Raw genomic sequence first — 23,244 nt, 5'->3', positions numbered from 1 at the left:
GCCGCGGCGTGTCCTCTGGCCAAGGCAGCGGCGGCCAGTGTCCCCCGGCGCCGCTCACCCGGCTTCTTCGGGGCGGCCGCTTCTGGCCGCCCAAGATGGCCACCAGGTGCCGGTGGCGTGTCTCCCTTGCTCTGTTCTGCGCATGCGCTCCGCGCATGCGCAGAACAGGCCAGGGAGGCACGGACACACGCTTGGTGTCCGTCCACGGACGGACACCAAGCGTTTTATTATAGAGGATTACTGCACATGGACACCTTGAGATTATGAAATAATTGTCTTAGTGTGTGGCCTGGGCAAGACCTGAACCAGAGATTTCCTGGCTCACAGTTGAAACAAATATGCATGCAAATGTGCTATGTGGTTCATACATGCAATGTACCATCCAGAATCCTGGGTTACACATATATGTCATCACAGGTGGAACAAAGATCAAAAAGGCATGAGAAGCAGAAATACTGTCTTTCTGTTTATTAGACGCTTCCCAGGGGGAAATGAGGGAGAGGGGGAGTTAGGTTCCTAAATGCCCAGGTGAGAAACCTCCCTTGGGGTTTGCAAAAATTAAGCCCAGGAAAGGTAACTGAAGGCAGGGAGCAGACTGGCTTGGAAAAGTGGGGAGAACCATGAAGCTTCTACCAGGGAAAAAGGCCTAGTGGTGTGGGAAGTGGAGCAGAAAGCCTGGAGGCCAGGTCTACATGCCTTTGGGAAACCAAAGGGGCAGAAAGCCTGTAGGGCCAAGGTTTCTCTCACATTGGGAAACCAGAGGGGGGGAGATCTAGCCTCCAGACTCTCTGCCCTCCTACTGGCCAAGCACCTTTCCTGGATAGTTCTTCCTCTTTGTCAAGCCAGTCTGCACCCCAGCTTCAGGCACCTTTCCCAGGCTTAATGTTTGGGGAACCAAGGTGAGATAGACCTGGCCTCCAGGTTTTCTGCCTCTTGGTCAGCCTGCACCCCAGATTCAGGCACTTTTCCTGAGCTTAAAGTTCAAGGCTTGTCCATTGGTCTCCAGACGGATATAGAGAGGTGGCTACCCCACTGCCAGGCCCCTTTCTGGGCAGAGGTGGTGTGGTAAGAGACCTTCAATCATTTTCTCCAGGTGGATAGGGGCACTGAGCTCACCCCATCAGGCCGCTGCTAGAAGCCAACCTTTCTGTTATCGTCTGGTGGATCAAAGAAGTGTGGGAGGTCCTGCCCTTATATCGCAGGCTGCAGGGGTTCAAGAAATGCTGCCTAACAAAAGGGATAGGAGACTATGAAGATAGCCTTCGGGTGATATTTGAATCCACTGATTGAGATGAGATTTGAAGGTCTTGTCAAAGATGATTGAGCTGGGAACCCCAGAGAGTCATCCAATGAACTCCCCCATCCTGCCTTGCTGTCAGCTCTGAGCCCAGAGGCTGCCCCTGACTCCTAGTCTGAGGACAAGCAGGTTCGTAAGTTGTTGATGTTACCTACTCTGTTTTCTACCACTACATGCTTACTCCCGGTCACAGAAATATAGGTAGCTGCCTCATGCCCATGTAGGTAAGTATTATGCACGTGGGCATTTTGGAATCAAAAAGGGACTGTAACTTGTGGGCCTGTAGCTCGTATATAACAATAAACATGCTATAAAATAAATATCCATAAATGATACAATTTTGATGCACAAACAGGTGACTTTATATTGTATAAATATGCATGTTTTACTTAAGTAAGATGGATTTCTATTTACAGCTCTTATCCCACAGAAGATACACACTAACAAGGTCCCTATATCTCTTATTCATTATACAAACTAAAAGTGTACCTTTGCAGCTTAAGCACTTATTTTTCCAGATTTTCCAAAAGATGAAAACAAAACAACACAGAATGGCAGCAAGTTAGAGTACAAATTTAAATGTTATATATTAAAATAATTTCAAGCAGCAGCAGAAAAAGAATGTGACATTTACACCCTAGTGTCAGTGCAAGATCCTCTTTGCAGTCCATAAAATAATATACATTTACAGACATATAATATAAATGAAAAATTATATACTGCAATATCTGAACAGATAAGTGACTGAGACCACAGCAGGATCTCCAGTTATGACTGAGCCACAACTTTGCAAATGTGGTTATTGGCAGCAGCCAAACAAAAAAATATACATATTCCTGTTGCATGCTGACTTGACCACAATCTTAAAGCATATTTCAGATTTTTAAAAAGACAGAGACGTTAGGTGACTTCATAAGTAAATCTATAGATCTTGATAGTCAATAGCTTACTACAGAATATTTTCAACTAAAAATTGAAAAAACCCATTTAAATGCTTGATTCAAGTCACAGAAGTGTATCATTTAAAATAGTGATCTATTTTTGAAGTGTGGACCACTTTGTACACACTCACAAATGTGTCCCCCACTGCACTGACCTCTCACAGTGCTTCACCTTGCCCAGCAATGTGGGCGGGGTACAGTTTAAGAGAAATGGAGCCCTATTGAAGTCCTAGTGCCTGCTTAGAAGGTGAACATGGAGCACTGGGAAGTTAGTCCTTCCCAGAGCTTTCCACATAAAGTTATATGAGGAAAGCACTGGGAAGGTCTCTATTTCCCAGTGTTCCATGGAGCACCTTCCAAGATGTGCTAGGCTCAAGAGAGCTCCTTTTCTCTTACAGCAGCCTCACTGATGGTAGGCAAAAGACAGCAGCATATTTAAGTGGAATATAAAAACATTCCAATTTGTTTTCCCCTCCCCACTCCAAATCATGTGGATGTGACTCCTAGAGGACCAAAATGAATAATATCTAGATTTAAACAAAAATATGGGATTTTATAAAACTAATAAGCTGCTGGTTTGGCCAATACTACAACCATCTCCTATAATCATTCATTCATTCATATTTATATACCGCCTAATACATGCATCTCTAGGCAGTATACACAATTTAACACACAACAGATATAAAACAATCTCACAGAATAAAAAGTTAAAACAATCTCATAGAATAAAAGCAATTAAACAGTTTAAAATTAATTTCAGTTAAAAGCCTGAGAAAACAGGTGTGTCTTGAAGGTCTTCCTAAAAGCAAACAGAGAAGGAGATGCTCTCCTGACCATGTCTCCATCATGCATACCAGATTGGCTCCCTCATCGATAATCAAATTGTGGATGATCTCAGACTTATTTTGGACTGACCTGGCATTACAGAGTAATAAGGGGAGGTTCTGTGGGTTATTGGCACAGTTCTCCAAAGTCAAAGAAGTGGTAGGTCTACTGGAAGGGGAAACAGCAATTGAATTTCTGAATTCCCCTCCCCTGTAACAGCCTGCTGACCTACCAGTGCCATATCTTTGTCAATTCCCCACCACCACTGGAATGGCTGTCCCAAAGTCGTCCCCTGCCTCTCCGTCTCTGGACAGCCCAACCTGTACCAGGCCCAACCAATTATTAGGCAACCATACAGAGGCATATCTAGAGAAAATAGTGCCTAGGGCAAGCACTGAAATAGCGCCCCCTGTCCAAACATCTGACACCCATCTTTCAGATAACTTAACCATAATATCAGCTGAAAAATACAAATCAAGCTCATTAATCTTTTAATATTTCAAAAACTATTTAACAGTGGATGTAGCCAGACCAAAAAGTGCTGGAGACCTACAAATTTCAGTATGCTGGGACTCATGAAATACCCAAATACTATCTGGAGGTGTACTTGGAAAACTAAACAGAAGTGCCTGTCTAATTCTCTACTATGTATTGTAGCATCACCATTACATAAGTTTTAAAAATAAATGGAGAATTTGACTTTTCCCCGATACTCTGAAAATAATTAAAGGATATGCAGAGTAAACTGTGTCACTGCTTGGAATATATTCTAGTATTTCAGAAAGACAGTTAAAATGAGAGAACCCAGATGCAAGATTTTACAGCAATTAAAGTGAGCAAAATATTAGATAACAGATAGCAGACAAAGGGAAGAAAACATAGGGAAGAAGCACAGATGACACAGCCAGAGTCCCTCTCCCAATCCAGAATGGGGGGGGGGGCAGTGCTCCCTCTAAGGTGTGTGCATGTATGCACACTCAATTTTTTTTTTAATGTCCACTCAGTCAATTTTAAATCCTGGTTAGGTTGAATCAGGAAGGCCTCAGTCTGAATGCATGTGCTCACACACTGTCTTGAGAGGGAACACTGGAGGGTTGGGTGGGTGGGGAGCCAGATGAAACAAACTCCTACACAGGCGTCTCTTCCAGTCACCTTCCATTTACTATAGAAGCATGATTATAAATCTCCCCTCGACTGGTATGCTATTGTCTAAAAGAGGAGTTGGGGAACTTGCAGGTAAATTTTATTTTTATTGATAGATCAGGGAACCAAGTCTGAGGTATGAAAACTGGTTAGAATGAGTGATAATTCTGGTGAGTTCGGAGGTTTCATGAACACATTTATATACCTCCAACCTGGTTCCCTAATCCAGACTAAATATATATTGGCTGGCCTATAAATTTTCCAACTCCTCTTGGGTTGGTACCCCACCTAATCATGTGCAGCTGGAACACAAGCATTGCACATCTCATCCCAATAGGCCTATCAGTACTACTACTACTACTAAAATTTATATACTGCTTTTCAACAAAGGTTTCCAAAGCGGTTTACATAGAGAAATAACAAACGCCTCCCTGTCCCCAAAGGGCTCACATTCTACAAAGAAACATAAGACAGACACCAGCCACAGCCACTAGAGGGATACTGTTCTGGTTCCCCCCGCCCCCATTGCCTAATGAAAAAAAGGTAGAACTGGATTCAAGGCAAGACTGAAATGACAAGGTACTGCTATCTAGGCCTTTCCAAGGCCATGTTATTCCAAATAGATGTTATTTGAAATCAATGACGATCTTTCTAGTTCAAAACCAAGTGTGCTTCATTGTAAGGTCTGGGAGCCAGTGGCGGCCTCCATCAACTCTAAGTGTGGCTCCCTAACTAAATCTGAATGATGACTAGCTTTGGCCAATGCAGAACATTCTGTAGAGTCCCCCCTGGAACTATGTGGAGGCAACCCACTCTGTAGTGCTGCGCCCTGCCCTGCAGCAGGGGAGCATCTTTAAAGGGAAACTGATTCCTCTTTAGCCTCTGCACTTTCTTGGAGGGCATGCACAAAGTGCTGAGGAATGTAGCCTTTCCCAGTGCTTTCTTCCTAGAGCTCTTAAGAGGGCTCTTTCTTAAAGGGCCCTCCCAGTTGTGAGAAAAGTGCAGTACTGTGTGGAGGTCAGCTCAGTGGGAAAGGGCACTCACATTGGAGGTTTTTTTGCCAAAGTGTCCCCCACTCGGAAAATAGTGAAGAACACCGATCTAACAAAAAATGTTCTTGTCAGAAGATTTTCTGTGGTTCTTTCTTATCTTCTCCAAGAAACATTCCATACTAGAAGATAAACGTAATGCAGAGAAAGAAACGCAATGTTCTTATGTGTATAAGACCAAGGACATCATAAGCAGAGAAATATAAAATTGTGCACTGCCTCAAGTGCATTATTGCTATTCTGGAGTGGAACATGTGTCTAAAAATGAGGAAAACAGTTGTATCTATTTATGGAGCCTCGCCATATTTGTGACATAGCCAAGCAAAATGTTCCAGTTGTGTCTATGGGCATTTCATAATTCAGGGTAGTGGAAAACTGATATTGAAGTAATATGCCAAATTATATTATTCACATACATGCCTTTTTCTTATGATAGTTCCTTCTGGACTTTTAGAAAGCTCCTGGAACTCAGCCTTCTCTCTAGCTCTCCTTTCTGAATCTTTCCTAGGGTCTGGATCATGACATGTGGACTTTTACGCAGGCTTTCCATTCATTTGTAACACAAGCCCTGACCAATTACTCCCTTTCTTTGCCAGGTCATAGGCTGTGCATTATTGGAATTTTAATTCATAATGGTGAAATATGTAATGGCTCTCTTGGGAGGTGTTGGGATGAAAGTAAATTTTAGAAAGATTGTACTAGTGGCTTTATATTTTATACTAATTATCATATTCATTCTCTAAGTGGGAAATGAAAACACGTACAAGAGCTACGTACACAGGCTGCCCTTGTATGTAGTCCGGAAACTATAGTTGGTTCAGAATGCGGCAGCCAGGTTAGTCTCTGGGTCATCTAAGAGAGACCATATTACTCCCGTATTGAAGGAGTTACACTGGCTGCCGATATGTTTCCGGGCAAAATACAAAGTGTTGGTTATAACCTATAAAGCCCTACACAGCTTGGGCTGGGTATTTAAGAGAACATCTTCTTAATTATGAACCCCACTGCCCATTGAAGATCATCAGGCGAGGTCCATCTGCATTTGCCACCAGCTCGTCTGGTGACTACTCGGGGACGGGCCTTCTCCGTTGCTGCCCCGAGGCTTTGGAATGCGCTCCCTAGAGAAATAAGAGCCTCCCCATATCTGACAATTTTAAAAAAGTCTTTAAAGATGTATCTATTCAACCAGGCCTTTAACTGATACTGTTTTGATTGTTTTTAATATTGTTTTAGAATATTATTTTAAAAATTTTAAATTATTTGTTGTGTTTCAAATTTCTTGTTTTTGTTTTTAATTAATTTTTTAATGTTGTTTTTATCTTGTTGTAAACTGCCCAGAATGTAAGTTTTGGGTGGTATAAAATATGTAAAATAAATAAATAAAAACATACATAGCTTTCATAAAAACATAAGTTTGAGCAGAATTGTGACCTCATATGGGTTTCTACCATAATAAAGCTTGATTCTGATTCGGGTTTCTGTATTATTAGAAGAGCTCAGATGTTTACAATGGTTAAGAAACAAATAAAATCCTATAGTGGCAGATGAAAAAATGATGGCAGTGGCTAAGCAGAAAAACTGATAATTTCCACATTCTGGCAGAGATCACCTTGACTGGGACCCTAGAAAGGAGGAGCTTGTGAGCAGCAGAATCCTCAGTAGCTCCCTCTGCTACTTAACCCTACCCCTCATGGTCGGAAACACATGGGTTCAGATACACCTCCACACACCTAGAGAAGACTACGTTCCGGAGACTGTAGGCTCAGACTCTGCTGGGGAACCACCAATGTCTCCATCAGAGCCCCAGCAACAGCAGCACTATTAAACACGGATCCAGATGTTGCAAAAACAGAAGAGTGCTTCACTGATGGCCTACATACTGGTTCAGAAGGATCTCATTGGGAGGAGGAGCTAGGATCATGCACAGCTGTGGAGAATGAGACTAGGCAGCAAGAGGGTAGAGGTCTTAGTTATTTTATTTAAAATATTTGTATTGTGCCCATCCAGAACAATACTGGGTAGCTCTTTTGGAATCCTACATCATACCACCACAGCTGCAGCCACCTGCTGTTCTTTGCAAGTGCGCTTCCCACTCTGTATCCCAGTTCCTGCTTCAAGCTTCTCTGTCCTTCTTGCTTCCTTGGATGTGCCCCTTTCCACATCCAGAGCCTACTGGGATATTGCCGGCCCCAGCCTACTGTGACCAGCTCCATTCGGGCTGAATCCACACAAGTTCAAATTAAGAATTCATCTTGCCTTTCAAAATCTTTTTGCATTTTTTTAAAAGGCAACTTTCATAAGTTTCAGTTTTATGTATCAAATTCTAGCAGCAACAGGCATTATTTGCACAACACTAGTGATATTTTTCAGCAGCACAAAGCAGTATATTCAAGTAAGGGTGAATTTTACTTACAGATTTATCAGCGAATAAATCAATATAAAATCCCAGCATTAAGCCAAAATGAACCACTGTATAGACTTGAAGGTAGACTGGCAATTTGGGGTTGAAGGGAACCTCTTTTCCAGTGATCTATGTTCAATAAAACAGATAAGAGTCTTTTATAATTCCATTAATTTGTTCCCACCTTGATTTGTGGTAGCTAAAATGCATTAATTGTCGCAAGAAGTCTACTGATCGCTTTCTTTTAAACTGAAATTTCATTGAGATCTTTCTTGCAAGGGAATACAACACTTGCATACATAACCCAATACGCTCCACTCTGTCCTCTTTTTTTAAAGTTTGTTTATGAACAATAAATACACTTTATAACCTTTTATACTGTAGAGAATAAACTGCCTCTCCAAAAGTCAGGAGCCAGTGGACACACATATCTAAGGATAAACAAAATGTGATGGTGGAAAATCTGTGATTTCTCATGGTTTGTTGTAAAGAGAAAATGCAGCCACAGAGACCCAATTCAGATCAGAATTATGCTGCTGTGGGAAGGTTTAAAAACTCTTTCCTCTATGGCCTTTTCCCAGTCCAAAGCAACCCCCCAACTGCTATTTATCATTCAGGAAAAAACATATAGAAATCTAAATGTTTTGCTCTATGTGGCAACTAGCAGCTCCTGGGCAATTCACATCCAAAAAATGGCACAGGAAAGAGTTAATTCACCCACACATAAACCTGACCTGAATTGTGGTGGGAAGACTCCATGGTTGCACTTGCTCCTTTAAGAAACCACTGCAGATCTGATTACACATATCCTGCCATCTTATCTCATTGCACCCTCATAAAAATCACTTTGAAAATACATTCATAAAATGTCCTGTCCCTTAAGTTTCACTTCTCCATAGTTGGAAACAAGCCTCTCTGAAATCCATGGGTTTTAATGCAAGCAAATCTGTCTGAAATGCTGAAATGTAGTGAACTGGATTTTCATTTACAACTGACCCAAATGAAATGAATAGACTGATGCTATGCATATTTATTCAGGAATTAGTCCCACCAATTTCAATGGGACCTACTTATACATGTCCATAGGATATTTGAAACAGAACATATGTGATCAAGTAATTACATAAAACAAAGCCCATTATTCATTTCCAAACATTCTGGAAATGTTACGATCCTTATGGATGGAAAACCAGAGCATCTGTGTGTAAGTGGGAGGTACAAGCAGACTTGGAGTGACCCACAGATATGTCAGTGTTCAAAAAATCTGGGAAAAAAACCCCTTAAGGGAGCCAAAAACCCACAAAACTGCACCATGTTAGCCAATGGGGTGGAATGAGTGAAGGTTAGAGTATAGTTAACAGATAAGCTGTGGATGGAGCTAATGGAAAGAAGGAGGGCTTGAACAAAAAGAGCATTAAATTTCTCAGTTAAAGAATACTCTCTCAAGATAGTCACAAACCCTTCTGTAACTGAGAGAGTAAAGATGTATTTTTTTTCTTTCTTCTTCTTCTAATCATCCATTTCAGAGCTTTCTGTTTCTGAGGAGGAAGGAGTTGGAAAAGGAGCTTGGACTGAGCACTAGTGCTCCCTCTACAAAAACATACAGAAAATATTCTGAGGGGGGATGGTGTTTAAAACTCTTGTTTTCTCACCAGGTATTTCACAGTTTTGTGGAGGTGACGTGATTTGAAAGGATGCTGACTACCGAATAAAACACATGGAACAAAGAACAAATACAATTTGTGTATGAAGAAAGACCCAAGGTACAGCAGGGAGTCTTATCTTTGCTGCAAACTTCTGTTTCTTCACCACATCCACAGGCTCAGGTAACATATGGTCAACAGGAATACTCTATGACATTTTGTTGTGGCTCCTTACTTAAACATTCTATTTACCTTTGGTATGTCCTCCAGAAGGCCAAGTCTTGGTTTGCCTGGCTCCCATCCTGGCCCCTTGAATATAACAGAAACCTTATTGCAGAATCCAGATGTACTCCACAATGTTTTCCATATATAAATACAATGATGAAACTGTAAAGACAGAAAAACAAGTTGTCTATATTGTTTACAAGAATATAATGTTAAGAAAAGAGGTCGCTACCAAAAAACATTTTATAGAAAACATTAGTGGGGAGTGGGAGTATCAGGGAGATGTAGTGGAATGCTTTGCTTACATGCTATAACTTCAACCCAATGCCAATTTAACAAATAAAAAGTTATCTATTGTGAAAGATGTGTTGAAATAAAAACACACAGAGAGAAGCAAAATGTTCAGAGTGCAGAAATCTAAAAAAGAAAAGAAGAAGGTCTTTGTACATGGGCAAAATTAGCTATATATTAATACTATTCAAAATATTATTTTAAAAAATGTGAAATATACCATGAGTGAGAGGTTGAGATGTTTTGCCTAATAAGCAGTACTGGAGGAAACACATTCTGCTCATTAACTGGTTTAATAATAAATATCTAGTTCATGATTATTTATTCTGCCCACTATAGCATGTACCCATGAACATCAGGTTGATTACTTGTAACTAGGGTTCTTCTGGTGGTCATCTGTCCATTCACACAATTGGCTTTCTTGCAGGTGCAAAGCCCAATTGTGTGAAGGACAGAGACCACCCAGAAGAACATATTTTGTTTTGTGCACAACTTTCTATATTGAAGATAACAGTCTCTTATTGCTAAAATTATTCCACATTTCATTCTTCTTCACCCAGAGTAAAAATTTTGTTTAGTGCATTATAAACAAGGATTGGCAATGACTTCATTTAGTGTCTAAACATGGTGCATACTGTTTCTTTGGTATATAGTGTAGCAGATGGGTTATAGGGCATTTTTCAGAATACTAAGAGGTTGGATTACAATGACGACATTAACGTTTGTCAGTGATCATGGAGCCGATATTTTATACTCATTTTATAAAAAGTATCTATAGGTAATACCATAAAAGAGTACTTTGTTCTGTTAGTGAGAAAACAAACAATACTTGAGGCACAACAATATTTTTTTAAAAGCTGACTAAATTTAGCTTGATTCTTATCTTTGGAAATGAACCAAAAGCAACCAAATGAAAAGAAAAGAAGCCATCTGCAACAATGTTATTTAATCAACTTTACCAAGTTTCATATTAAAACATATGGCTAAGAAAAACATAATAAAAAGGAGTACTTGGATTTTGAAGGTTTCAAAGCTGTTTATTGGGTGTGTTAAGCCATACACAACTTTATCATTTTCTGCAGCAAACGTTCCTGCAAGGAAGAAACATAAACTTGAGAATTACTTCACCTTATAAAATATTAACATAAGATCAGACTTGATCAGACCAAAGACTTGTCTATTTCAGCATCCCGTTTCCCTCTGTAGCCAGCGAGATGACTTTGGGAGCCCATAAGTAAGTGATGAAAGTATCCGCTCTCTCCTGCCATTGGTGACCAGAAGCACACCGACCAACATTCTGCAGCACACTGACCAATGTGGAACACTGGTGTTAAGGACTTACTGGGGCTACTGCACAAATTGAGAAGTGTGTTGCCTGACAGGACAGCTGGGGGTTAATTTAAACAGCTTCCTTGCAGTTGTGCAGCACTACCCCTATTGGAAACAACTGAAGTAGCGCTGCACAACTGCCCAGAAACTGTTTTAAGTAGTTCCACAGCTGTCCTAACTGGCAATACATTCAGGGCTGCCTTTCACATTGCACAATAACCCTGGCAAGGTGGCAGGCCACCATCTCTTGAACTTGGGAGTAGCATTTAGTCATTGTAGCTAATAGTTACCAATAGACTTGATCTCTATCAATCTAATTAAAAATATGAATGGTAAAAGCAATTAATTACACTTACCAAAAATTCTGTCCCAAATAATCAAGGTACCACCATAATTTTTATCAATGCAATATGGATTTCTACCTATAAGGAAAAAAAAATTTTTCAACAAACTTTGCCACTAGACTTGAAGAATATGCTGAATAATAATTATTATCATACAGCACTTTCCCTAAGCACTCATAACTCCTCATGCACTTTATTCTCAAGAAACTTGCCGTGTATTGTGGCTATGGTCTGGAAAATCTCTTCAGTTACTTTTTATAGCAAAAACAAACAAACAAACCATACCACAAATCAATTCTAAAAAAAATACAACATAGAAAACACTGGAATGCAACAATTTGACATGGATGCATTGCTTACTAAGTGCATGAACAAGTGGATTCTTCAAAGAGAGTGAATTAAGAAGGACAGTTACAGAGAAGAGGACTAGCATGTAAGGAACAGAGATTATATCAAGGAAAAAACACTGCACACAAGGATAGAAGATCTAGTACTGCTTACCATGGTGTACTCTGTGGTGACTGGGAGTGTTAAGGAGGAACTCCAAAGGACCAAGGTTCTTAATAACCTTTAAAAGATAGCAATGCTCTTGTTAATCACTATGGTCTGGTATTAGTGGGGTGGGGGGGAATACAAAAGATGCAGAACGTGAGATCTAAAAGGAAGGACTAACGTTTAATATCGATAGCATATCCTGAATAGAATTTTCATTAGCAACAAGTGGGGAAATACTATAGTACTTAATATTCGTTCTGGAAGGTCTTTATTAAAGAGATGCCACCATCCTACATTTTCAGTTTTGTTCATCATCAACCATGCTGCAATTCTCAGACTAAAAAATAAGAAATGCCCTACAGGCAACCTTGGCTTTCCATCTGTTGTTGAACTACTACTCTCATCATCCTCAGCGACAATAAATTATGGCCAGAGATGGTGGGAGTTGTAGTTCATCAACAGCTGAAGAATCAGGGTTGCCTACCACTGACCTAGAAATTGGAGGTTGCTTCTTGCAATGGGCCCTTTATAAAAAGGAAAAAAATATAAAAATGGCACCTATGAATCTTAAAGTGATTCTTTAATATGGTTATACACAAGTCTGAATTTTGTATATGGCTCTTGCTAATTAGTATATTTGAATGCTGCAGTTAGAGGGGGGCAGCATGTATTATTTTTTTGGTTGTATTGAACACTTAAAATTTTACTACAACTTGATCCTGAATTCTAGCATAAACACAGCATCAGCATAAATGCCACAGGGGGCAATAAACAACTTTTAATAATGTACCTGCTGCGGCCTTTCTATCCAAAATTACAATATATTAGTATTGATTTTTATTTGGATGAACTGGTGATAAATAATTCATTACCATCATCACACCACACTTTCTAAAAGGACCTGTGTGTCATACATTGTTGTTATTATCTTCTCTTTTTATCCCTGACCCTCTGAAGTCATTTGAGTCTGGGCCAAGACCAACCAGGGAGCTTTGTAAGTGAGCAGGGATTTTAACCTGGGTCTCCCTCATTATAATTCAACCACTACTCCACAGAAGCTCTCAGTATGTGTACATTTCTTTCACGATTATGATAGCAAGTGTGAATTGTCCCCTTTGCTAAGCAGGGTCTGCCTTGTTTGCATCTGAATGTAAGATTACACGTGAGCACAATAAAACATTCCCCTTAAGGGATGGAGCTACTCTGAAAGGAGCACCTTCATGCTTGAATGCAGAAGTGTCCAAGTTCCTTCCCTGGCATATCCAAGATAGATGCCTGCAACCTTGGAGAAGCCTTTGCCAGTCTGTGTAAACAATACTGAGCTAGGTAGACCAAAGTTCTGACTTGGACCTATGTTCCTAACTGAAACAATATAGAAACTTGCCATATTCTCAGGGAAATTAGTTGAATCCACCTTATATCTGTCTCAATAAACTCATTTTGCACACAAGGTTTATACGATGACAAAACAAAAAGTCTGGCAGTAGCTGAGACCGAGTATTCTTGCTATTCAAAAGTCAAAGGCAACACAAGCATTCAGAGTGTAATTTCCCCAAACTGCCAGCAAATATCTTCAAGCCCCAAAGGCCACCTAAGAGTGAGAAAGAGCTTATCTCTGCTTCCATTATCTACCAAGCAAAAGGATCCCATGCTTTTAGTGATGTGAAATATGACTAAATTTGTGTAATAAAGCATAAAAAGTCTCTTCTTGAAGCACAGCCGCAAACCTGAAAAATCAGCACAGACCACACCTAGCTTTGACCCACTCAGTTTCAGTCTGTTTTTAAAATAAATATTGAAATAAATTTGTAAAAATATATCATATTTAGGTTCCCAACATGAGGACTACTAGGGAATGAGTTAAAAGCTTTAATTTATCTTAGAAGTGGGCTAGAACTGCACATTTTTATCAAAGTAGTTGCTTCAAAGATTTCCCCCCCATTCACACTAACATTGCTTATATATAACATTCATTCTTTGAAAAGTTTCATATTATGCTCTGGCCCCAGTCCAGAGATCCTCAAGCATAGCAGTGGGCTGCAGTTCACTGCCCGCCCGTACATAGAATTTTGATAGTGTTAGCCCCAACCACCTGATGGTGTTTGCTGTCCCACACAAATTGATTGATACTGTCAGAACTGACAATGCTGACCAGCTGTTTGGCAGTGTTCTCACATTCTTGGGTGCTGCATGTGTGTGTTTTCTCCCTCCCTCACCCTCCCCAGCACAGTAACCTTTTATATGTGTAGAACAGATGCCACACAGGTGACCTATTCACACACAAGCAGCCTTTACTTTTCTAGGACCACTATATGCACACTATATAGTGCATATATACCACTATATAGTGCTATATGAACATAGACAGAGAAGATCATTTGGCATTAACAGAATACACAACACAGACCTTACAAATCACATGTATTCTCAGAACCACGACTACAAAAGTTACGCATGGGTCTTAAAAAGTTATATAGTAATCAGAAATACTTACAGTACATAAATCACAGAAGCCTGTCTTAAACCAGCATCATAATGAGACAATGGTACTAAGCTGCAAAATCATATACTTGTATTCCAGTACCAATGTTATACATATGGTGCTTCATATAAAGAGGAGATTCGCAGATGCCCTATTTAAAATCTGAAAATATGAAGTCCTTGTTTTTAAAAAGTTGCTTCCTTTGCAATAGGAAAGCAAACTTTAGGGGGAACAATTTACTCTACAGCCATCTCTCTTGGACAAAAAACCCCAACTGCACTTATACACTGATGGAATCTGAGCTGTCAGTGACTGACCAGGAGAGGGATCTTGGGGTCATGGTGGACAGCTTGTTGAAAGTGTTGACCACAGTTTGTGGTCTATGAGTTTGTCAACACCAGGGACAATCTGTGTGGCTTGGTACTGGCAGCCCTTGAATGTCATTTTTGTCAAAATAATGAGGGAAAACTGTGACATGAAATCCAAAGGAAACTTTACATCTTCTGTAACAACAACTCCTGTCACTACTGCAACAAATCTTTATTTCAACTGTTTCAAAAAATGCATACAGAAAAGGAACAGCAGTTGAGTAAGGAGCCCACATGTTCAAAACAATAAGAAATTATTAATTTTACTCAACAGCAGCTGAGGACACCATCTTATGTTTTCCTGGTAGTGTGGGAATCACCACAGCACAGTTCCTTTCTGTACCACTAGAACAACATGAAAACTGTGGGACACAGGAGAGGAATCCACATTATGCTGCTGTCAATATGTACCATGATGTTCCAGCTACATGCTTGTACAGGTGAAACTCGGAAAATTAGAATATCGTGCAAAAGTCCATTAATTTCAGTAGTGCAAATTAAAAGGTGAAACTGATATATGAGACAGACGCATTACATGCAAAGCGAGATAAGTCAAGCCTTAATTTGTTATCATTGTGATGATCATGGCGTACAGCTCATGAAAACCCCAAATCCACAATCCCAGAAAATTAGAATATTACATGGAACCAAGAAGACAAGGATTGTAGAATAGAACAATATCGGACCTCTGAAAAGTATAAGCATGCATATGTATTCAGTACTTGGTTTGGGCCCCTTTTGCAGCAATTACTGCCTCAATGCAGCGCGGCATGGATGCTATCAGCCTGTGGCACTGATGAGGTATTATGGAAGACCAGGATGCTTCATTAGCGGCCTTCAGCTATTCTGCATTGTTTGGTCTCATGTCTCTCATCCTTCTCTCGGCAATGCCCCATAGATTCTCTATGGGGTCAGGTCAGGCGAGTTTGCTGGCCAATCAAGCACAGTACACTGTATACTTTTCAGAGGTCCGATACTGTTCTATTCTACAATCCTTGTCTTCTTGGTTCCATGTAATATTCTAATTTTCTGAGATTGTGGATTTGGGGTTTTCATGAGCTGTACGCCATGATCATCACAATTATAACAAATTAAGGCTTGACTTATCTCGCTTTGCATGTAATCATATATCGGTTTCACCTTTTGTCTCATATATCGGTTTCACCTTTTAATTTGCATTACTGAAATTAATGGACTTTTGCACGATATTCTAATTTTCCGAGTTTCACCTGTAAATGACCTACATGCAAGTAGAAGGCCCAACCTAATCTTGACTACAACTATAAATGCGTATCAGCTCCATCTGAGGTACAGATCTACTGCATGATTCACAGCACATTCACAAGGAACCAGGCAGAAATCTATTAAATACAACTATATGAAGTGATTGTGGACCTGATGAATTTCTGTCTGGACATTGATTTTAGTAGGTAGCATTTTGGGGGAAAGACTGTGCTTTCCAGAGATGCACCTCTAATTATTGAAGAAGTGGAATCTCTTAAATTCCTGGCTAGGCACATCCCTTCCAAGTCCACTGTCAAGCTGAAAGACTAAGACAAAGTGCAGATGCATGATAACTAATTTGTAAAACCAGTAAAACATACGAGAGTGCACCAAGTCCTTAATGCTTATATAGTGTGTAAGTTAAGGTTACCACTTTTAACTTTCAGTGTCCACGCTTTTTAGAGCATGGTTGAGAATAGTTTATTCTCATATAATATTATAAATTATTTCACTAAAGCCAAGAGAATAGGGGGGAAACCCTTCGGAATATGAATTCATATTTGAGACCATCTGGTGAGGAAACATAAAAATAAAAGCATGATTTGCTTTCTCTACTAAATCTGTTGTGTTAATTCAAGAGAACCCACCCATGTATTTATACAGATGGACCTGGTGGCCATATTGGCCATGTGAATTCTCTACAGGGAACCCAGGGAAAGGCAGAACCCCTAGGATATGTGCTTGTCTGCCCGGTTTCACACTTTGAAATTTTCGGCAAACCCTGATTTATTCATCGCCAACTGTTTTCCTATCTGATTAGGCAGTTTTCTACTCCAGTAAGCATGTAATATGGAAGTAGCCAAATTTCCACATTGAGGAGTGAAACAATAATATTTTCAGTTTGGAAGTAAAACAAGCTAAAGGAACCAGGTCTGTTGGGATCATAAAGTGATTCGTAGGAGGCTAAAATTTCTGATATAGCTGTACTGCAGGAATGAAGAAATGGAAGTCTAGCTTTAATGGATAATCAGGGTTAGAAACTGTTTAGACAAATACAGAGGTATAAAGAAATGTGGTTATAATAATTTGAGGCAGAATGTTGTCATTCATCTTTGTTTGTTTGTTTTTCTTTCTGAATAAAGATCCGAATGAACTTGGCATCTGGCGTGAATATTTCAGCTATTACTTTCAACAGAAGATTCCAATTCCCATGGAAAAACGCAATACCTCTCTTTAGAAAAGCCATGTACCTATCTAGATATTTACATTTACTCCAATCCAATTTTGAGCCATGCTAGGTGGTAGAAAAGGTTAACATCCTTAGGAAACTTAATTGGCAGATTTATTTAAGGCTGTTTTCACGGGCAGGCCACCCTGGGTTAGACTGCTCATGTCCAGTGCTGCGTCATTTACAGTATTGCAATGGTGCTTAGTCTTTACTAACTTAACTAGGATCCTACTCATATATTCCATTAGGATTTCAGATGTAATTAAAAATATATTCAATTGTTTCCTTCAGTGCTATTTGAAGTATTTTATCCATTGACAAGGATAATCAAGGTTATAGCTTGGATACCTGCTTATTTTAATGAAGAGGCACACTTTACAAAAGTGTAATGTAAAGCACCAATTCAGAGAAGCACCAATGAAGGTGCTCTGGGGATTAGCATGCCACATACAGTGAGGGAAATAAGTATTTGATCCACTGCTGATTTTGTCCGTTTGCCCTCTGACACAGAAATGACCAGGCTATAATTGGAATGGTAGGTTTATTGTAGCTGTGAGAGACAGAACAACAACAAACAAACCCTCAAAAGCCCAGTGCCCAAAAGTCAGCGATGGATTTGCATTGTAGTGAGGGAAATAAGTATTCAATCCCTTCACAAAAGATGTCTTAGTACTTGGTGGCAAAACCCTTGTTGGCTATCACAGAGGTCAGACGTTTCTTGTAGTTGGCCACCAGGTTTGCACACAACCCAGGAGGGATGTGGTCCCACTCCTCTTTGCAGATCCTCTCGAAGTCAGAAAGGTTTCGAGGCTGATGTTTGGCAACCCGAACCTTCAGCTCCCTCCACAGATTTTCTATGGGATTAAGGTCTGGAGACTGGCTGGGCCACTCCAGGACCTTCATGTGCTTCTTCTTGAGCCACTCCTTTGTTGCCTTGGCTGTGTGTTTTGGGTCATTGTCATGCTGGAATACCCATCCACGACCCATTCTCAATGCCCTGGCTGAGGGAAGGAGGTGCTCACCCAAGATCTGACGGTACATGGTCCTGTCCATCGTCCCTTCGATGCGGTGAAGGTGTCCTGTCCCCTTAGCAGAAAAACACCCCCAAAGCATAATGTGTACACCTCCATGTTTGACAGTGGGGATGGTGTTCTTGGGCTCATAGGCAGCATTCCTCCTCCTCCACACACGGCGAGTTGAGTTGATGCCAAAGAGCTCGATTCTGGTCTCATCTGACCACAACACTTTCGCCCAGTTCTCCTCTGGATCATTCAGATGTGCATTGGCAAACTGCAGACGGGCCTGTACATGTGCTGCCTTGAGCAGGGGGACCTTGCGGGCACTGCAAGATTTCAGTCCTTCACGGCGTAGTGTGTTACCAATTGTTTTCTTGGTGACTATGGTTCCAGCTGCCCTGAGATCACTGACAAGTTCCCCCCGTGTATTCTGGGCTGCTTTGTCACCGTTCTCATGATCATTGCAACTCCACGAGGTGAGATCTTGCATGGAGCCCCAGACCGAGGGAGATTGACAGTTATTTTGTGTTTCTTCCATTTGCAAGTTATCGTGCCAACTGTAGTCACCTTCTCACCAAGCTGCTTGGCGATAGTCTTGTAGCCCAGTCCAGCCTTGTGCAGGTCTACAACCTTGTCCCTGACATCCTTCGACACCTCTTTGGTCTTGGGCATGGTGGTGAGTTTGGAAGCTGAGTGATTGCTTGCTTCTATGGACAGGTGTCTTTTATACAGGTACTGTGACAAGCTGGGATTAGGAGCACTCCCTTACAGAGGGTGTTCCTCATCTCAGCTCGTTACCTGCATATAGTGAAAAGACACCTGGGAGCCTGAAATCTTGCTGGTTGATAGGGGATCAAATACTTATTTCCCTCACTACAATGCAAATCCATAGCTGACTTTTGGGCACTGGGCTTTTGAGGGTTTGTTTGTTGTTATTCTGTCTCTCACAGCTACAATAAACCTACCATTCCAATTATAGCCTGGTCATTTCTGTGTCAGAGGGCAAACGGACAAAATCAGCAGGGGATCAAATACTTATTTCCCTCAGTGTATTCATTTTCCAATGCACATCCCCCTTCAAAAATGAAGCCATATAAAAGTTTCTTAGAAGATCTTCAAAAGGTCTTCTATGACATCAAAATACAATCCACTAGCCAGAAGCTACTTTATGGGCATGAATTTGCCCCAGACTTTTGTCTTTTGTTGTTGTCTGGAAACATCGTCACAAGGACTCGACTCCTCAACCACAGCAAGCATTCTATGCATGATTTTGGATCTCATCGTTACAGCAGAATGTACACACTTAGTGCAAAATTATTCATAGATGCTGACATACTATACAGTGTAACCACTCATGCTGCTGCACATGTAATTTTCATAAGCACTTCTACACAAGAGTATTGTTCTCCTTTGGAAGAAAGGTGGACAAATAGAGTTAAGAACATAAGAACAGCCCTGCTGGATCAGGCCCAGGACCCATCTAGTCCAGCATTCTGTTTCGCACAGTGGCCCACCAGATGCTGCTGGAAGCCACAGGCAGAAGTTGAGGACATGCCCTCTCTCCTGGTGTTACTCCCCTGCAACTGGTACTCAGAGGCATCCTGCCTTTGAGGCTGGAGGTGGCCCACAGCCCTCCAACTAGTAGCCGTTGATAGACCTCTCCTCCATGAAGTTGCACAACAGGATGTCCATTATTTCCAATGGATGTTCCATTGTGCAACTGTGTTTGTGCAACTGTCTATCAGAGCAGGGCATCGATCTTGTGCAACAGCATTTACAGTTACATGCATGAAACAGTGTGGGCAGTGCTCCTACTGTCCACACTGGACTGTGTGGTAATGTCAGTCAGAGTTATCTTCTTCACAAAACTGATCCATTTCTGAACCAATTATTTCTCAGAAGCACTATCTAGAGCCAATCCAATCAGCATTCATTTCATAAAGCATTACTTCAGTCAAGATTTCTACTATTTGGTTTTTTAATTTGCCCATGGAAGCATACATTCCAAAGCATGGTGAAGATTACAGCAAACATAAATAATTCTGTATAAGTGCTCTTATATTCTGTATAGGCCCCATTTGAACACCACTTCCATAAGCTACACCAAAAACTAGCTTCTGAGATTCTCCCAAGTAGTACAAACCACCTGCCTGTGTGTGTGGATTAAGCTGGCTAGATGCCACGATAACAGAGCAGGCACGTAAAGGCCTCCTATTCGAAGTAATGTCTTGTATGCTGAAGCACACATGGATCTGGCTGAAAGTCAGTATAGAAGCAGAGTTAAAGGGCTCCATGGAGTCTCATGAGAATTTCCTCTTGTGGCTACAACTGTCCGCCCTCTTTTAAAAACATAATTATCATCATTTCTTTTTCAAGTGACTGTCAAGTTACACGTTCCATAAGCCTTTTAAGACCTGATTGGGCTCCTAATAGTTGTTTCAAAAGCAGCTCTTTTGTGTTTCTTATTATATCAGTAATTTGGTCAGAAACAAATGAACACCATTTATTTCACAGATCTATGGGCACCGTTTATCTAGGCTAAAGATTTTCTTTGGGGAACTTGCATACAGGGCAGCCAGTCATGATTTAATGTTGCAATAGAAGTAGCTCTGAGATGACAGAGGCATTTTTGTAATGGAAGCACACTTAATTAAATGTAAATATACAATTCACATCTGTCAGACAGCAACATCTGAACAAAATTATGTTTAGTTCTGTCACAACAACACCTGGACCCCTTTTCCTTATAAAAAGCAGGGCTGCTTTATTTGTCCTAACAGCCCATTGTGATTTTGGTCTTTTATTATAACTAGCAGACCAGCGCAGTATAACCTTCAGATTTATAATATTTTAAAAGTCGGGGGTATATTGTACATAAAAGGCCAAGTGTAACTGCACAGCAAGTAGGTCAAAGCAATATGCACAGGAAATCTAAGAACAGAGTTCCTCTAATCAGAAAGTGAAGGCTAGTTTAGGGTACTCAATTCACAAAACTCTGTCTACCCTCCTTACTGAAATATGTAAGCTACTTCCCTGAAAATAGCTCACTCTGTGTTGAATAAAAATCATAAAATGTAATGAATTTTAAAAAATGTAACGAACAAAAAAAAAATTAAGGAGCTTGGAGTTGTAGTATCCACAGAACTTCTCAGTGCAACAACATTCAATCACTCTTCATAAAGACAACCCCTATTCCTTTTCTTGGTAGTGTGGTTACATTTGTAAGGGCAAGGATATCATAAGATACCACAGTATATAACTATTTTCTTGTCACTGTATATGAGGACTATAGAAATATATTGATTTTGCAAATTAGAGAGCACAGGTTGCTACTGAAGGGGGAGTCTAACTGAGCAAAGAGGAACCTTGTTAAAGTAGTGATGCTCTTTATTGAGCAGGGGGAGAGCAACTGGCCCTATCCAATCCCAGCACAACATCCCTCCAGTGGCTGTTGCTGGTGTCTATCATGTTTCTTTTTAGATTGTGAGCCCTTTGGGGACAGGGAACCCATCCTATTTAATTATTTCTCTATGTAAACCACTTTGGGAACTTTTGTTGAAAAGCAGTATATAAATATTTGTTGTTGTTCTTGAGATACCTTTCTCAGATATGAAATTAGTCTATGTGAACTGCAGCAATTTTAATAAAGGGTAAAATGTAAAATATAGTATTAAAATAGTATATATTTCTGATTTCCTATCGTTCAAAATAATTTTAAAACTAACAGGGACCAACTGGCTTCATTGCTTCTTATAAATTTAGCAATATATATGTATTTATTTTCTAAAATAAGGAATAAAAATGAGCATGTGTTTCTCTTTAAAGAAGTCAGAGAAATACTTTTCTTACACAATAAATCAGCTACTAGTGAGTTTCCAAGACTGTGTTCCAGGCTTCCAGGTTAGGCATTGCTTAAAATCCTGAATTACCTCTGTGTGGATCCAGAACTGGTAAAGGAGATTAAACTGGAGATGAACGGCATATGCTGATGGAGGAATAAAGAGAGCCATAGGCAAGTAGAATATCTGAAAAATAATAAAGAAAAAAGGCCAGATTCTATCAAAATATGGTAGAGAGCAGCCAATATTAAGCAAAACTTGCAACTCTTCCAGTAAAATGGAGATATTTTATTTATGTAATAAATGAATTATGGGAAACTTAATGGATTACACATTGTGACGTGCCTGAGACAACAGGAAAGGAAGAAGAGGGAACTGACCCAGTCCAAATCCCTCAGCTGCTATTCTGGTCATTAAGCACATACCATCATATTCTGACATTCAGAAATGTTTCCTTGAAACCTAATGGTGATAAAGATGTGTTATAACTAAAACAGTTGCCATGTTTTCATTATTTAAACTGCTTAGATCATTTATTCCCCTCACTGCCCTACTGCCACGGAACTGTTAACCAGCCAAAATGCTCAGGATAAATTCCTGTAGCATTGGAGAGATATCCTGAAATACTTTCTCCGCTATTCATGTGGCTCCTCTCAATGTCATCAGGTAAGAATCTGAATTCCAGTGACAAAAGAGTCAGCATTTGGGATTGTGTCCAACCAAGTCTTGCTTCACTACTAGCTTGCACTTAGATCATAAAGTTTGCTAAGCAAAGAATCTGGAACTGTATTATGGGAGACTGAGAGATGATGGATTCACAGCATTTTACTTGTTCACAAATCAGTGAAGGGACGCTGTGGGAATCCTGATTGTTTTCTATGTTGCCACAACAAAATTAATCAGAAATCAATCACAACCTTATTTGCTGCTTCTTAATTAGGTCAGTCAGCAGAATTCCTATCACTGGAGACCACAAACATTTGCATAGAGCACCAATTACAAATCACTATTCACCATCATTTTGTTTCCTTATTATTACACAGTAATCGTTTATATGGTTTGATGCATCTGAACACATGTACTGATCCAACCATTCCTTGT

At 40.2% G+C, this 23,244-nt stretch overlaps 1 protein-coding gene across 6 annotated transcripts in view; it reads right to left on the bottom strand.

The window, feature by feature from the left end:
- Positions 1-23,244, bottom strand: part of AGMO (alkylglycerol monooxygenase) — a 178,744-nt gene that overhangs the window by 81,094 nt on the left and 74,406 nt on the right. For all 6 annotated transcript variants that reach the window (XR_008310084.1, XR_008310085.1, XR_008310086.1 and 3 more), the window contains 6 exons: positions 22,234-22,329; positions 11,993-12,059; positions 11,504-11,569; positions 10,830-10,909; positions 9,555-9,689; positions 7,672-7,788 (listed from right to left, as the gene is read on the bottom strand). Coding sequence is in view for 1 of the 6 variants with exons in the window: in XM_053263320.1 (XP_053119295.1) it covers positions 7,672-7,788; positions 9,555-9,689; positions 10,830-10,909; positions 11,504-11,569; positions 11,993-12,059; positions 22,234-22,329 (561 nt within the window). In the remaining 5 variants the exon portion in view is untranslated. The remainder of the gene's footprint in view (positions 1-7,671; positions 7,789-9,554; positions 9,690-10,829; positions 10,910-11,503; positions 11,570-11,992; positions 12,060-22,233; positions 22,330-23,244) is intronic.

Source organism: Hemicordylus capensis, chromosome 6 (assembly GCF_027244095.1).
Source record: "Hemicordylus capensis ecotype Gifberg chromosome 6, rHemCap1.1.pri, whole genome shotgun sequence".
Taxonomy (NCBI): Eukaryota; Metazoa; Chordata; class Lepidosauria; order Squamata; family Cordylidae; genus Hemicordylus; species Hemicordylus capensis.
The sequence above is the reverse complement of the archived record's forward strand: the minus strand, read 5'-3'. Positions and strand labels throughout refer to the sequence as shown.